The following is a 14774-nucleotide window of genomic DNA, read 5'->3' as shown; positions in this document are numbered from 1 at the left end:
CGAACAACTTGTGAAATCAGTATTATGAGATACGTTAATCAACAAACGAGAGTGCATTATTACAAAAAAGCAAGCATTTGAATGTTTATTCCAATAACCATTTATTATATATACAAGTATCTAAACTGTATGTAAATTATACAAACGCAGAATATGCGAAACGATAAAGGAAAGCAAAAACAAATGCCTGAAAGTATCTCTGTATGAATGAAAACCGGAAGTGAACACCGGAAGCTTTTCGTAAACGCCATCAATGCATTCTCGATTCAATAATCCATCAAAAGACAAGACAAGGTAAAACATTCTGTTGAAAAAAATCAAGTAAATTCAAAAAAGATGAAAAAGATGGAATCATCAAACAGATTATGCATATAAGATTCTATCGCATTTCAAGATAATAGCCTTCTTAAAATTGGAAACTGCTAAATCCAGGGTAGCCTCCAGAGCTAAATCCTTGAGAATAGAAGCCGCCGCCAGGGAAGCCTCCACCGCCGAAACCTCCACCACCGTGGAAACCACCGCCAGGGAAACCGCCTCCGCCTTGATAAGCACGAAGAATGTCAAAAGGATCCATACCAGCACTTTCGGCGCCCATACCACCTTCTAAATCAGCACCAGAGTCATAACGACGTCTGCTTTCGGGATCAGATAAAATACCGTAAGCTTCACCAACTTCTTTAAATTTGGCTTCAGCCTTCTCATCACCAGCATTCTTATCAGGATGATAGACGAGCGCCATTTTCCGATAAGCTTTCTTGATTTCAGTATCTGTAGCCTCCTTAGACACACCTAAGATCTTATAGTGGTCTTTACGTTGTGACTTTTTCAATTCCAATTGCAGGCGGCGTAACTCTTGGCGCAGAGAGGAATCACCTGCATCTAAGTCAATTGCACTTTGAATATCACGTACAGCATCCTCCCACTGTTCCAAAGCCTCGTGAGCTTTAGCACGAGTCTTAAGACCCTTAACGTAACCAGAATCAATTTGAATAGCATTATCACTGTCCTTAAGAGCCTCTTCTGGCTTCTTCAGCTTCAAAAGTACCGTGGCACGGTTCATGTATAATTTGGCATTTGTAAACTTATTGTCCGCGTCAATATCAAGGGCTTTAGAATACAATTCGTAAGCTAAATCAAGTTTGCCTTGCTTGAATGCATCATTGCCTTGGGCCTTGGTATTTTCTAGTGAACGAACGCGTTTGAAAAATATCTTAGCCGAAGCACAATCAGGATCTAACTTCAAGGCTTCTTGGAAGTGAGTAACTGCCTTTGCATTTTCTCCTGAGTAGTAAAGAACTTGACCACGTAAAACTAGAGCCTCTACGTTTCTAGGGTTTTCACGAAGAAAGCCTAAAGCAATCTTTTGAGCCTGGCTTAAATCATTTTGACATATATAAACGCGGGCTTTTAAGTATGACCATACAGCAGGGGGCTTAGCGGCACTGTCAAGACGACGATGCAAGCGGTCTAAGGCATTAAGTGCTAAACCGCCTTGCTTGTTTTTCAGATAAACCTCGGCTTCATTAAGCACAGATAATCCTTCCAAAGCTTGGCGAATACGAGCTTGCGTTTTAGGAACATTACTATTATAACGATCGGACTGCTTTGCATCACTTAATGCCAATTCGAATTCTCCCATGAGCATGTAAGTTGCTGCTCTATTTGAATAGTAGACAGCCTTGGCGGTACCTGATCCAAGCTCAATAGCAGAGGTGTAAGCCTTGATAGCTTCACTGAAATTCTTCTTTCGATAAAAGTCATTTCCCAATGCCTTTTGTTCTTCTGCGATTTGCTCCGCAGTTGCTTTATCACTCACTGATGGTTCAACATGCTTGCTTTCCACTTCCGTCATTGTGCTACTACAAATAAAACCAAACGACCGTCAGTGTAATACTCTAAAAAAAAAAAAAAAATTAGCTGAATAGTACCACCTGTTTGATTTCGCCAAAGCAGGTGAAATTGTCAAATATCGTTGTGTAGTTCACAACTTTGCCATTTGTCAAATTTTCCAATTTGTGGAATACCGCAGTACAAGATATTTACGTAAAAAAACTTACAATCATTAAATTGGACATTTTTTATTTAATACTAAAGCTCCTAGGGCGAACTTCTTTAAGAATGAGTTCTATTTTATAAGTTTTTGCATTTAACAGTCGAGACGTTTCAAAGTAAATTTTCGCATTCAGAAACTAATTGAAATAAATAATATTTGAAAGACCATTTTATCGAGCTTTCTTTTTTTGATCAAATCAAACAATATCAATTGTTTTATTTATTTGATTCATGAGGGCGAACCTTCGTAAGCTCTTCGTACTGAATTGGGGCGAGATCTGAAGTTATCCTAGACAGAGTATCATTAGTTCTGGGTAAGACGGATTCCGATATGTCAGTTTGTAATTGTGTGATATACCTATTATAACGATCTGCCTCATCCTCTAAAATTGAATGAAAACGTAAGGCTTGTAAAGACGATAATGCTAAATCGGTTTGTTCTTTTGCAATAAGCCTTCGTACAACTCCCTCCATTTCAGAAAGAGCATCTTCCAGCCCAAATGGATTTTTTAGTATTTCCGTAAATGTTCCCACAGGGTCCTTTTCACTTACATGCAACACTAACGCTTTCTCTTCCTGTTCATCAATACCAGCATTTAATAATTCATCAATCTCTTGCTCAGATATAGGGGCGCCGCTATCCAATGCGGTTTCCTGAGATGCATACTTGGGTTCCGATGGCTGTACAACAGACAATGTTTCTGAAATGATATCCAAGTCCTTAGCACATTTGTCAAGCATCTTTGCCGGAGGAGTAGTATAACGTAATAAGTATTCCGGTGGAGATGGTAATTTTTCGTTTGGAGACTCAGCGAAATGAGCAATTACTTGTAAAAGGCGGTGAGGAACAGCACTGTACGTATTTTCTGGTTCAAACTTTGGTTGAAAAGGGCATTCAGAAGAGTCCAAATCCATATTATCAACGTAGTGATCCATAGCTTCATCGAGACGTTGCTTCTCTTGAGGGTCAGACAATTCTTCAAGGTCTGGAAATTGATATGGTCGTACATCTTCTGCGAAGGGCAACTGAACATCTACTAGATAGTGTTTTTTCGATTCAACAAAAGGCATCAAAACAAGTAAAGTTGGCGGACCTCTTTCTTTTGAGACATATCTTGCCAGCGCATATCTATGCTCGCGTTCTAAAGATTGTACGAAAGAGGAGAATTTTTGTTTATTTGTCTCATCTCCCCTAGGAATTACAATATTTGATTCACTAATGGTATAATAGCATGGAAGGCTTGTTTTTGGGATAAAACCCATAACTTCGTAGCCCGCTTTTGTGTCCAATGCTAAAATATCTTCGTCAGAGCGACTTATAGGTACAATGGTACGTCCGTAGCTGTATCCACTTTCCAAGTCTTTTCTATCCACTTCAAAAACTTCATTTGTCTGAGAATCTCGGACGACATATGAGCGTACTGTTGATATAGCATTCGATTCCCATGGCTTTTCCTGCGAAGATGGAAATTGCTCTGTATGTTCATCCTCAGTATTGGAACCAGCATTAAAAGCAGTTGAAGTAGGAGGTTTTGTCACACGTATCCTGGGATATCGTTCTACATGAATGGTTACAGAGCTTTCATTTATGTCATCACTGCCGATAGTTAAGGATCCTTTAAATACGGATACAGGACGAACTCGATGTACCAAAGGATCTCCTATGTGTTTTTCTGCCTCTTGAAAAGTGATGATGGTTCCATTACAGCTTTCAACAAACTGCCTCAGTTGTAGTTCGTTCTCCTTCTTCTCTGGATCTTTGGAATCCTCATAAGTTTGAGTTTTCGGATCGTCAAAATCAATTCCTATTAAACTTAAGTGTACATCATGCTGTACCATTTGCTCAGATATTCCCAGAAAATCGCTAAAGTCGAAAATCCCTCGTGCGCCTGTAAGCACGATCATGTTTTTCCTCCATTTATTTTTTTTGCAAAATCGAGCGATGATATCAAAAGAAACAACAATTGCAGATATTAAGTCACCCTGCATTGTTCTGTTCGGTACGAGCCTGCTTTTTACGGCTTGTAGTTTTGTGAACAATGACCTTGACAATAGTTAATTTGACAATTCATACAAAGGGGTACAAAAGTTGAGAAAACATACGTCTGAATTGGATAAATGACATTAATATTCCAGTAAGCTTCTTGCTCTGCCAAGTCATTTTTCGTTTCTGAAACCTGCATTAGATTCGACTTATTCATTTTTTAAAGATTAATCATTTACCATCACATTTAAATGTCACAATTCCAACTACATCGGTTTTTCTATTAAGCAAAAGCTAATCCGAGTTAGAAATCAAGCATCAGGATGCCTACTTGCCTTGCGCGAAATTTGGTCTTGAAAATACGACAAAGCCAACTCTAAGTCTGTGCGTTGTCTGCCATGATGGCAGTCGCCCATATCAGCGCCTAAATCAATGACAAAAACTGTACATTCCTTCTCGCTCATAAAAATGGTGCTTGAAGTGTTGAATTGGAATTGATGACAAGGATGTCATCCTACCAACCAAATCTAGAAAAAGATTCCACTACAGCATGGGAGCCAAAAGAAAAAAGTAAAAGAATGTTGTCGAGGGTTTCAAAAGGAAGAGGTAATCTAGTGTTTTATTCGTGTTAAAAGGGTTCTTGTAAGCTGCTACTGAAAGGTCATTTCATAACCTATCAAGGTCATGTAAGAAGGAAGAGAGGAATCTTAATATTATGTTACTATAGTTAATATTTTAGTCTAGGAATCCGGGCTTGACTTTACAGGGTTCGTTACTGGTTATATCAGTTTTATAGGGATGTCAGGCTTCAACAGTACCAAGGATGATATCTTTGCGTTGTTTACGAATTAATGTCAATAATTTGGTTCTGTTAAAGCATGCTTGCGACCCTCTAAATATGGGCCAAGCGAAGGTTTTGAGAGGTAATTATTAGTGCTTACATCTTATTATATATTTTTAAAAAGTATATATACTTCTATTCAATGATCAACGAAACATACAAGTGAATTATGCTGAGCATTAGGGCGATACCTTGATGTACTACTAAAACTACATTGTTGAGAAATTGCAACAACTCTCTTAAACAAGAAGTTATTTAGAAATGAAGTAGAAGTTGGATAAACTTATACTTAAAAGAGCTCTATCGGTTCATGGTATCTTCTATTTTGTACTATAGAAATCAGACTGGTTTGAAAACACTCACCACCATAATTTCTGCTAAATAATTATGGGAATAGCATGATTTAGGAAAAAGATTTTTGTTTTTTTCTTTTTATGAATTTTTGATTAATTGAGTAATAAATTAAACTGACAATGGTACGTTTGACGCCAAGTATAGTTGCAATCTTCTTGATTGAAAAAACAAGCTCTGGATCAAATTTTGTTTTTCAATGGCCACCACAGCCTCAGGTCCATTTTCAAGATTCGCCGAAGTCCTCTGAAGACGCTGGCATTGCCATGGATATATTGGAGATCGAGGAGGATGACGACGGTCCAGAATTTAACGGCGCTGCAGATGAAAATTATGTACTTGGATATGAAAAAGGGTTTTTAGCAAATATGCTTTCTCCACGCCCCGAGCTATGTAATCAAAAATTTGAAATGTGGGTGGATGGTCTTACATTCTTAGGTTGCCCTGTTCATGTTGGACCTTCTGGTGAATGGGTTAAACGAAAGAATCCTTCCAAAAACATTGAGGTTTCTTCAATGACAGATCCATCTGCAATAAAGGAGGATTCAACTAGCTATACTTCAGCTAATACAGCCGATACAAAGCCGAACCAGTACAAGTCAAACTCTTCTATGTCTCTCTTTCACGTTGTGTTTGTTTTAAATATTCCTACAGCATCAGTTTACCGACCAACAATTAACACACTATATGAATGTATCGTGATCAAATTGGTCACAGGTTTAAAATACGAGCAAGCTAAACGAAACTATGTGGAGAATGAATGCAAGAATATAATCAAAATGAATGAAAGGAATATAAATAATAAGATTAGCTTTGACGATTTCTGCCGTGAGATTCCTGCGCATTCAAACCTTGCATCGGTTTTGGTGACTACGTATGAAGCTTTAATTCATCTTCATACTGCTTATTTGGAGATCAATCAATCTATTAACATTACATTGCTTTGGCCGATGACCGTTTCTGTTTCAAGTTTGGATAAATTAGAGTTGCAAGAACGTTCCTCTACAATTTTAGCATCTCAAACCATATTTAATGAGGAAGAGCCATCTTTAATAGAGCCATTCGTAGCACCTTACTGGTCATTACTTCTTTTGCAAGATCTCGAATCTATTATGAAGCGCCTTCCTCTTTCACGCAACTCCTTATTAGCTTCATTTATAACAGAAGCAAGACCTACATCCACGTAAGATATATGTGTTTTTTCTATTTCTGACAATCTAGATTTACTGATATCGCTAATTCTTTGGGTATCTCTTTATCAGAATGTTTTCTTTTAGCGAAACATCTAATACATTGGAGAAAAGCTATAGCTATCCCTCCGCTTCTAATACGAAATACTTATGTTACGTCTCCAACGGCTGATCTTTCCAAGCTTAAGTCAGATGCCAGTCTTTTTAAAAGAACATTTCCAAGTCTCCCTTCCCTTCCTACATTTTTGGCCATTTTATCATTTAAACCTCGATCGTTTGGTTCTATTATTCCTTCCAAGGATCATGAATCAACGTACATGGAAATGCTAGCTTGGTTGTGTCGACGCAACTGGGTTTATGAGCAAAATAGTTATATATATGTGTGCGTAACTCCCCAAATTAAGGAAAAAGTTAAAGGAGACATTGAATCGGAAAGTACAGAAGGCCAGGATCCGCAACTGTTAGAACAGCTTAGACATGATGATGGAAGAGAGTCCCTTATTATTGATCCCCATTCGGCTTCTTTACTTGAACAAAAATGGATTCAAGCTATAGCATATGAGAAAAATCCCGAACTAGCCTCCTTGTTTCTTTCCGTTGTCAAGTATTTTAACGGAAGATATGCCCTTCAGACGATTTGGATTGCTGAAGGCTTGCCTCGTAAATCCATGCGAAATGTATTAAACGAGTATCAGCATTACCTTATTCGTTGGTATTCTTGGTAATTAATAGTGTAGCATTCTACACACGCTTCAACTTTTCATAATTTATAAATAAATATACATTTAAATGCTAAAAATATAAGTATGACTGATTCTCATAAGTAAACAAAAAATATTAATAAATACTAGAAAGCCCCCTCGCGGTATGCCAAGATTCCCACATTTTCGTCAAGGATTTCTAAATCTTCCTCGTAAAACCATTTGGGCATTAAGTATGTCCGAAATGGAATTAATAAAAGAATTACTATTGGGAATCCAATCGACGCTTTGTCAACCTGTGTAATCGCGAACGTTGCTCCGAAACCCAATAGTTGAAGACAGGTATACAACCAAACTGCTCTACGAGATCGACAGTGATTTAGAACGTGACCCTGTGACAAGACTTTTCGATCCGCAAACATCCAGAAAATATTTCGCGTTATGTTATTGCCAGCAATAGCAGAAAAGCCCATAACCTAGATGCAATTAGTATAATGATTTTGATTTAAAAAAAATATAAAAAACGAACCCAAAATAAACCTGCTAAGACACACTGGGGAATTTGATGCAGAACTACCAATAGCGGTCCAGTCATAGTTCCCAGCGTCATCAATCCTTGTAAAAAATTGCTCACTCTTTGCTCGATAACTCGCTCAATAACTACTTTTACTTTATAATCCTGCTTTTCTTCATCGTCTTCCTCAACTTTTGTTACACAAAGAGTAGCAGTATGCATAGGTGCTTGAGGGATAAGACCATTTGGTGCAGGTATTCCCAGGATTCCACTAACGAAAGTGGTTATTCCCAATAAAAAGAAATCCCAATGAAATCCGGAAGGCTTTTTAAGAGGAAACGAAGGATCTTGGGCCATTAAGGACTAACAAAATGTTAATGAAACTGAAACTTGTCCTTATTCGTACCGAAACATTATGATCGAAATAAAATAATATCGTTAATACAACAGCAAAAGGTATAGCCAAGAAAACGTCTCCTACCGATATTTTCCAAAACTTGATAAACCAACTCCGGTCTTGCGTGGGCAGAAAAGCTTTCGAGGTTGGCAACTTTGACAAGTCTATTTGACGCATTTTCCCTATATGCTGAAAACCGCTAAAGAAAATAATTGAAGCTACTAAGCCATAATCAAGTAAGAAAACTCGGATTTTATGGTTAAACAGAGAGGAGCTGCCAATACTGTTACAAATCCAACCGATAACCATAAACAATAAAGCAATAGTTATTGCAAGAAAAGTGTTGGCTAGGCCATGTTGAAGCTGATTAGTTAAAACTTGAACTCCCTTTTCCAAATAAATAAATGCCACATATAGTCCAAAAATTTCACAACTAAATTTCGTGCTTCAGTGAATTAGTCTTAATATCTTGGTGGATAAATCACATACATGAATTTAACAAAGTGTACAAGATTTGAGAGAGCTATAATCCAATGGAAAACTGCAGACCATAAGCAGATCCAACAAAGGAAAGGAAAATATGGTGTATTTCTGTCATGAAAAATGTTGTAAATCGTGTAATTAAATACAGTAATCGGACCGGTAACGCCAACAATACATAAAGGCTGTGAAGATAATAGCGAAAAAACAACTGACCCAAGAACACTTGCTAACAAGACTTCATTGACACCAAAGCTATTGTCTGTCTTTGAAAACATGTCTAAAGCAAAAGCTAATTCGGGCAGCAAACTAAATATTAGCAATTATTGTCCAAGAGAATTTCAATTGTAAAAACCGTTTAAGGTGACTTAGAAAAATTGTCCATTACATACTTTGCAAAATAAATATTCAAGCATGCTGGCAGTATTCGATAGTGCCAAGCATCTCGCCAGTCTGACTTATAAAAGGGTATGCGTTGACGGATATCCGTATATATGGAATTACCAAGCTTAAAATCAAGCTTTTCGAGTCTCTTTCTATGTTTTAATGACCCCATTGAACCTTCAAGTAGCATACATTTGCCAAAGTTGATCGTCTCCCGTTGAGATTTATGAAGTAACGTAATGTTACCTAGTATTATGAAGAATATTTCACAAGTTGCGTCAATCACTTTTTTGTGAAATTGCAATATTTGTGAGTTTTACTTGGGCTTATGGCTCCATTTTATTTTATTTTAACTTATGAAAAAGGAAATATTCCTTGTAAGCAAGTGTACTTGAAAAACACTTCAGGTAAAAGGTTTGTAACTTTATACGCGATGAACTGTAGGTCGTTTCATCAATATGGTAAAAATCACTCAAATCACTACCTTTATGATATTCCCTATCTAGAAAAACAAAGTATAACTTATGTTGACAGAAATATTATTTATTAGATCCTTTAGAATAGCAAAACCATGTAATCCCTTTTTAGCCTTAAAATAGATAGACAATCAGGCACCATTATCCGTGTACCCCAAAATTTCCTTCTAAAATTTCCTTTTTTTTACCTTTTGATCGCTCTTATTTTTTTTTCTTTTATTTCTGTTGTCATCAACATCCAAGCGACCACTGGCCATGAGTTGCTTTTCTTTTTGTTTTTGTCTACGCTCGCCAAAACCGCGATCAATCATCTCCAGAGAGGCTTGACGCTTAGCGTCAGTCACTTCCTTCAAACGTTCCAAAACCTTGCTCTCAGAGGCATGTTCATACTCGGACATTGTAGATCCAACGCGATCTTCAATTGCATGAACCAACTCAACATCGTGTTCTGTAACAACAGATATAGCTTGACCAGATCTTCCAGCACGAGCTGTACGACCAACACGGTGAATATAATCATCAGGGTCGCGAGGTAAATCGAAATTAATAATTAATTGCACAGATGGGATATCTAGACCTCTACTGGCAACGTCTGTAGCGACCAGGATTCGTGCAGCCTCGGCGCGAAATCTTCCTAAAGAATTGATACGTTCACGTTGAGCCATTTGGGAATGTAATTCCGTACTTCGAAATTCTAATAAACGAAGCATTGAATAAATAAGCTCAGCGGTGTGCGTGCGATTGACGAATATAATTACAGATTTCTCAGCATTTTCTGGAATAGAAAGCAAGTGTATTAAATACGCTTCACGAACATGTGACGCGACAAAAACATAATTTTGCTGCAGCGTGGACGGAACCGAAATTTTATCAGACTCAACTTCATATAGCCAAAGTGGAGGCTTATTGCCCTTTGTTGGCTTCTCTTTTAGTTGTCGAATTGCGTCTGTGATAGTAGCCGTGAATAGAAGAGTTTGTCGATTTTCTGAGGGTGGAAGATTTGAGAAGCAATCTCCTAAATCGTCGGCAAATGTAGAAGAAAGCAATCGATCAGCTTCATCCATAACAAGGAATTTCACTTTTTGCAAACCAGCCGTAGTTTCAGGACCGTTGCTTCGAATTAAATCGGCTAAACGGCCGGGAGTTGCGACTACTACATGTGGTCTACGTGATAAAGCAATTGCCTGAGCTACCATATCCATTCCACCTACGATAAGGGTATGCTTTAAGTTCATGTTTGATCCGAGTGCAGCAAACTGTTCATCAATTTGAATAGCCAATTCTCTATCGACAAAAGTTAGTATGCGAGGAAAGTTTCTAGTAGAACCAAAAAATTACCTTGTGGGAGTCAAAACAACAGCATAAATACCGGATGGATCCTTCGACCAACTCTCGAGAATTGGAAGAGCAAACGCAGCTGTTTTACCGGAACCAGTTTTAGCACCACCGATACAATCATGACCTAATAATCAAGTTAGTCAAAAGTATAGCAGAAAAAAGAAAAACCCTTACCTTTTAAAATTTGAGGAATAACTCCTTTTTGAACATCTGTAGGTTTATATATAGCCAAAGCCTGTAACGTGTCAATTAGCCAAGGAGATATCCCTAAATCAGCAAATGTAACATCCTGGTTTTCAGACATGTCAAATTCACTCAATATGAGTATTGTTTAGTGCCACTGAGATGGATTTCTTCCTAGATATTTGTTTTTGTTATTCAACGCGAATTTTCAGTTTCTACCATGAATTGCATCGTTCAAGAATGATATACCCAAATACCGACATTTAACGAAACGTACCGATGTGTTTCTACAAGAAGCTAGTCTGCTACATAACATTAATAAATGGAAAATGTATTCGAAGAAATTGCAAGATTGTAATTGTTTCTGAAAAGTAAATTTTAAAAGAAATATGTCAATGTTTACGCGTTCAATTCTTTCTTTCCGTTATGTCTAATAGGTTTTTAAAGTAGCATTGCGATGGCCTTTCACGATTTCGTCTTCCTACTTCTTTAACAATCTTTTTATTTATTTAAGTTTTTTCTTTCTTGAACTTGACGTTTTATATTCCTTTCATTCCATTAGCTATAAGACGTTATGAGGACACGCGTGTTGTGTGAATTTAATATACATGCTTCGCGCTTTACTCTCCGAAACGTATACTCGACCACTACTTTCATACTTCGGTCGTAAATGCCACTCGATAGAAGGATTATTCCTTATTTTTTCATACATTTTTTTTGAATTTATAATTTTTGCCGATCCTTGAATTGGTAATGTGTTCTCTATGCGTCAAAAACCTTTATTGAATTTGGACACAAGTGATGGGTTCTCTGAAGAACGGATCAGTCAACCTGAAAAGCGAAGACAGGAAGAAATTTTAGAAATAACTGATTTAGTTTTTTCTCCAAGTGAAAAGCAATCGGACCTGATTGCCGACAAGCAAAACCAGTTAAAAAGTAATACGATCCGTTCATTAGAAGACATAGATGATGAACAACTTGAGGATCTTGTAACAAACGGAGGGATCCTGTACATGAACAGTTTAGGTGATGGTGTTAGCGGATCTGTTCGAAAATGCAAAGTTCGTGGAACAGATCTTACTTTTGCATTAAAGGTACGCCAAATTGTTTTTAAGCATTTTTTTATTTATACGTTTTATTAAAACATTTCTCTAGACAGTTTTCAGTGCACCGAATACAAGTGTACAACGCCAGCTCCTCCGCGAGTTGAAGATTAATAGAAGCTGTGCTTCTCCTCATATTGTAAAATACTATGGTGCTTGCTATGATATTGCAGAGTGTCAGTTGAATATTGCTATGGAGCATTGTGGGGCTGGTTCTTTAGACGCTGTTTATAAACGTGTAAGCTCCAAAGGAGGCCGTACAGGTGAACGGCCTTTGGGTAAGATTGCTCATGGTGTGCTTAGTGGCTTAAGCTATTTACATGATCGAAAAATTATTCACCGAGATATTAAACCTTCCAACATTCTCATAACTACAAAGGGCCAGGTAAAGCTATGTGATTTTGGCGTATCCGGTGAACTTGTAAATTCGTTAGCCGGAACCTTCACAGGTACATCTTATTATATGGCGCCTGAACGCATATCTGGTTCTGCATATACTATTTCTTCTGATATCTGGTCCCTCGGGTTAACGCTCATGGAGGTTGCACTGAATCGATTCCCATTTCCGCCAGAAGAAAGTCCACCTTTAATGCCGATTGAACTCTTGTCATACATTATTAATATGCCACCGCCTGCTTTACCTGAAGAATCAGGAATCACATGGTCAAAGGCTTTTCGCCATTTCCTTTGTGTTTGGTAAGACAAACCAACGGATCACTTTTATTTTGCTCTGCTAACTCTCTATATAGTCTTATAAAGGATAAGGATGAACGCCCTGGGCCTCAAAAGATGCTTCGTCATCCATGGGTGAAAGCTTTTGAACGTATAGATGTGAATATGGAGGAATTTTTGCGTCAAGTGTGGTTGGATTAATGACTTGAATAACCCCTTTCTATAATTCATAGTCCTTCCGAAAATACATTTTGTCAGGTCATTTTTTGCGAAAAGGTTACTAAAAATTTACCTTTCGAAGTGCTCTTTTTCCTTGGTTGGAACCCATTCCTTTCGTTTTCTATTGCATAGTTTATGAATAACTACTCAAGGTTTCATCAATGCTCTTTTTTCAGACTGCTTATTTTTATTTTACGCTGATTACCCCATAATTTTTTATTTCGACGATTTCCTTCAACCTCATAGAGCCATGAATTTAATAGTAATAAAATCCACCGTTCTTAAAATGTTCATATATTGAAATTATCTACTAGAACATACTAGATAAACAAAACAGATAATAACGCGAATGCCTATATAAAATAAAATTTTATAATACAGCAATCCTTCTTGTTTCAATATGAATGCTGCTATGAACTGGTAAAAATTACTGCAATTGGACCGAACGTTCTCTAGGATTCGTAAAAAAAAAACTCAAGTAGACTACATTTACAGAAAAATATTAACATGTTATGTTGTTGTAATCGTTTTGTTGGTACACCTTCACTTTGCTGATTTTACTAACTCCCAACAACATTTGCCTAGACAAGAAGTACGCAATTCATTCATTTTAATTGAAGAATAGACCAATCTCTATAACAAAAGAAATCAATTCCTTTCGTTTTTTCTAAAAAAAGGAAAACAATGGCTGAAAACAACGTTTCCAAATATTGGAATGAAAGAGTGTACTTTTGGGGTCTAAGACGCCGAGACATTTTCCTATTTGAAATTTATGCTACGACAATTCTTCTAGGAACTATTTATGGTGGATTCCTTGATAGATCCAAGATCACTAATTATTTTGGCAATTCAAAAAACTTGATTAACATTTTGTTTGTGAAGAAAGGATGGTTTTGGACTACCATCGCATACTTCTCGCACGTATGGTGTCAAAAAAACAAGCAGCTCGGACCCAAGCTTATTACTCGTTATGCACTAGCTACGCTTTGGTGGTTTCTTGTTACACAATGGTTTGTTGGACCAAGTCTCATAGATCGGGCTTTTGCCTTAACGGGGGGAACCTGTGTAGACTTCGATGTTGCAAGTATAACGTTTCATCCAAAAACCGCTGTTCATTGTAAGAGCGCAAAGGGTTTTTGGACCGGAGGCCACGACTTGTCTGGTCATGTATTCTTGTTGACTCATTCTAGTCTATTTATGCTTGCTGAAAGCTTTGACAATTTCATCTCTCATGGGTTTAAGTCTACCTCCACCAAAATTTTGACGGGATTACTATGCCTATGGTGGTGGATGCTGTTCGTTACAACAGCTTATTACCATACTACACTTGAAAAGTTCACTGGATTCTTTTCAGGAATTTTGGAATGGGCTGTCGTTTATGTTTTGTCGGCGAAAGTTCCTTTTATTTCATCAATTTTAGGATCTCCTGAAGACGCATGAAAGGAATAGCCTTTAGCTGTCCAATTTCACCGTTTATTCCTTACTTAATTTTTGAAACCTTTTATGATTTTGCCTTCGTCTCTGAAGATTATGAATACTAAACTCTTTCTTTCCTAAGATACCATGCCATGTTAGGTGTAATCTTCCCTTTTACTATATATCTATTTCAACGGAAATAACAAATGCTCTTCTTTTTGAATTTTCGATGACCGCTTAAATGGAATAAAAATTTTGATTTTTCAGCAACATCCTTGGTTCAATCATTCTGAACCAAAAGTTAAATACATGCCTTTGAGGATTACCTAACAGTATTACATATGCGGGTACAGCTTAAAAAATATTATTTATTATAATTTCAGCATTAATGCATACATTACAAGAAAGGGAGTACTTCTTTCGAAACTTATGTAACGACAAAATGCGTTTTTTAAAGCTTTATTTAAGAGTAT

The 14774-nt window shown here is 37.2% G+C and overlaps 7 protein-coding genes across 7 annotated transcripts; 3 read left to right on the top strand and 4 right to left on the bottom strand.

The window, feature by feature from the left end:
* Positions 1-11: 11 nt before the first annotated feature.
* On the bottom strand, positions 12-1999 carry SOCG_00548 (DNAJ/TPR domain-containing protein DNAJC7 family protein). The gene has a single exon (XM_013162968.1). The coding sequence runs from the start codon at positions 1850-1852 to the stop codon at positions 407-409; it is 1446 nt and encodes a 481-aa protein (XP_013018422.1). The 5' UTR covers positions 1853-1999; the 3' UTR covers positions 12-406.
* A 54-nt stretch (positions 2000-2053) lies between these two features.
* Positions 2054-4975, bottom strand: SOCG_00547 (Ku domain-containing protein Pku80). The gene is made up of 4 exons (XM_013162967.1): positions 4372-4975; positions 4276-4330; positions 4156-4222; positions 2054-4096 (listed from the first exon to the last, which is right to left on the bottom strand). Exons 1-4 carry the CDS (start codon positions 4498-4500, stop codon positions 2269-2271), a joined length of 2079 nt encoding a protein of 692 aa, XP_013018421.1. The 5' UTR covers positions 4501-4975; the 3' UTR covers positions 2054-2268.
* A 29-nt stretch (positions 4976-5004) lies between these two features.
* SOCG_00546 (uncharacterized protein) lies at positions 5005-7214 on the top strand. Its single transcript, XM_013162966.1, has 2 exons — positions 5005-6411; positions 6450-7214. The coding sequence occupies exons 1-2, from the start codon at positions 5351-5353 to the stop codon at positions 7141-7143; spliced, it is 1755 nt and encodes a 584-aa protein (XP_013018420.1). The 5' UTR covers positions 5005-5350; the 3' UTR covers positions 7144-7214.
* On the bottom strand, positions 6398-9435 carry SOCG_00545 (HC03 family inorganic anion exchanger). The gene is made up of 5 exons (XM_013162965.1): positions 8903-9435; positions 8520-8819; positions 8040-8475; positions 7649-7996; positions 6398-7595 (listed from the first exon to the last, which is right to left on the bottom strand). The coding sequence occupies exons 1-5, from the start codon at positions 9082-9084 to the stop codon at positions 7266-7268; spliced, it is 1596 nt and encodes a 531-aa protein (XP_013018419.1). The 5' UTR covers positions 9085-9435; the 3' UTR covers positions 6398-7265.
* On the bottom strand, positions 9373-11087 carry SOCG_00544 (ATP-dependent RNA helicase Dbp8). Its single transcript, XM_013162964.1, has 3 exons — positions 10883-11087; positions 10709-10832; positions 9373-10654 (listed from the first exon to the last, which is right to left on the bottom strand). Exons 1-3 carry the CDS (start codon positions 11010-11012, stop codon positions 9538-9540), a joined length of 1371 nt encoding a protein of 456 aa, XP_013018418.1. The 5' UTR covers positions 11013-11087; the 3' UTR covers positions 9373-9537.
* Positions 11088-11191: 104 nt separating this feature from the next.
* On the top strand, positions 11192-13266 carry SOCG_00543 (STE/STE7 protein kinase Pek1). Its single transcript, XM_013162963.1, has 3 exons — positions 11192-11985; positions 12047-12690; positions 12744-13266. Exons 1-3 carry the CDS (start codon positions 11656-11658, stop codon positions 12865-12867), a joined length of 1098 nt encoding a protein of 365 aa, XP_013018417.1. The 5' UTR covers positions 11192-11655; the 3' UTR covers positions 12868-13266.
* On the top strand, positions 13230-14654 carry SOCG_00542 (phosphoinositide biosynthesis protein). Its single transcript, XM_013162962.1, has one exon. The coding sequence runs from the start codon at positions 13570-13572 to the stop codon at positions 14323-14325; it is 756 nt and encodes a 251-aa protein (XP_013018416.1). The 5' UTR covers positions 13230-13569; the 3' UTR covers positions 14326-14654.
* Positions 14655-14774: the final 120 nt, after the last annotated feature.

Source organism: Schizosaccharomyces octosporus (assembly GCF_000150505.1).
Source record: "Schizosaccharomyces octosporus yFS286 unplaced genomic scaffold supercont6.2, whole genome shotgun sequence".
Classification (NCBI taxonomy): domain Eukaryota; kingdom Fungi; phylum Ascomycota; class Schizosaccharomycetes; order Schizosaccharomycetales; family Schizosaccharomycetaceae; genus Schizosaccharomyces; species Schizosaccharomyces octosporus.
The sequence above is the reverse complement of the archived record's forward strand: the minus strand, read 5'-3'. Positions and strand labels throughout refer to the sequence as shown.

Coding starts and splice junctions, on each gene's coding strand:
- SOCG_00548 (XM_013162968.1), bottom strand. CDS start 1,852: ATGACGGAAGTGGAAAGCAAGCATGTTGAACCATCAGTGAGTGATAAA.
- SOCG_00545 (XM_013162965.1), bottom strand. CDS start 9,084: ATGCTACTTGAAGGTTCAATGGGGTCATTAAAACATAGAAAGAGACTC. Junction 8,820..8,902: donor TTGAATATTTATTTTGCAAA/GTATGTAATGGA, acceptor GCTAATATTTAG/TTTGCTGCCCGAATTAGCTT. Junction 7,596..7,648: donor TCTTAGCAGGTTTATTTTGG/GTTCGTTTTTTA, acceptor AATTGCATCTAG/GTTATGGGCTTTTCTGCTAT.
- SOCG_00542 (XM_013162962.1), top strand. CDS start 13,570: ATGGCTGAAAACAACGTTTCCAAATATTGGAATGAAAGAGTGTACTTT.
- SOCG_00546 (XM_013162966.1), top strand. CDS start 5,351: ATGGTACGTTTGACGCCAAGTATAGTTGCAATCTTCTTGATTGAAAAA. Junction 6,412..6,449: donor GAAGCAAGACCTACATCCAC/GTAAGATATATG, acceptor CTGACAATCTAG/ATTTACTGATATCGCTAATT.
- SOCG_00544 (XM_013162964.1), bottom strand. CDS start 11,012: ATGTCTGAAAACCAGGATGTTACATTTGCTGATTTAGGGATATCTCCT. Junction 10,833..10,882: donor TATTCCTCAAATTTTAAAAG/GTAAGGGTTTTT, acceptor CTTGATTATTAG/GTCATGATTGTATCGGTGGT. Junction 10,655..10,708: donor GTTGTTTTGACTCCCACAAG/GTAATTTTTTGG, acceptor TTTTGTCGATAG/AGAATTGGCTATTCAAATTG.
- SOCG_00547 (XM_013162967.1), bottom strand. CDS start 4,500: ATGAGCGAGAAGGAATGTACAGTTTTTGTCATTGATTTAGGCGCTGAT. Junction 4,331..4,371: donor AAGACCAAATTTCGCGCAAG/GCAAGTAGGCAT, acceptor AACTCGGATTAG/CTTTTGCTTAATAGAAAAAC. Junction 4,223..4,275: donor TGTGACATTTAAATGTGATG/GTAAATGATTAA, acceptor TGCAGGTTTCAG/AAACGAAAAATGACTTGGCA.
- SOCG_00543 (XM_013162963.1), top strand. CDS start 11,656: ATGCGTCAAAAACCTTTATTGAATTTGGACACAAGTGATGGGTTCTCT. Junction 11,986..12,046: donor ATCTTACTTTTGCATTAAAG/GTACGCCAAATT, acceptor ACATTTCTCTAG/ACAGTTTTCAGTGCACCGAA. Junction 12,691..12,743: donor CGCCATTTCCTTTGTGTTTG/GTAAGACAAACC, acceptor CTCTCTATATAG/TCTTATAAAGGATAAGGATG.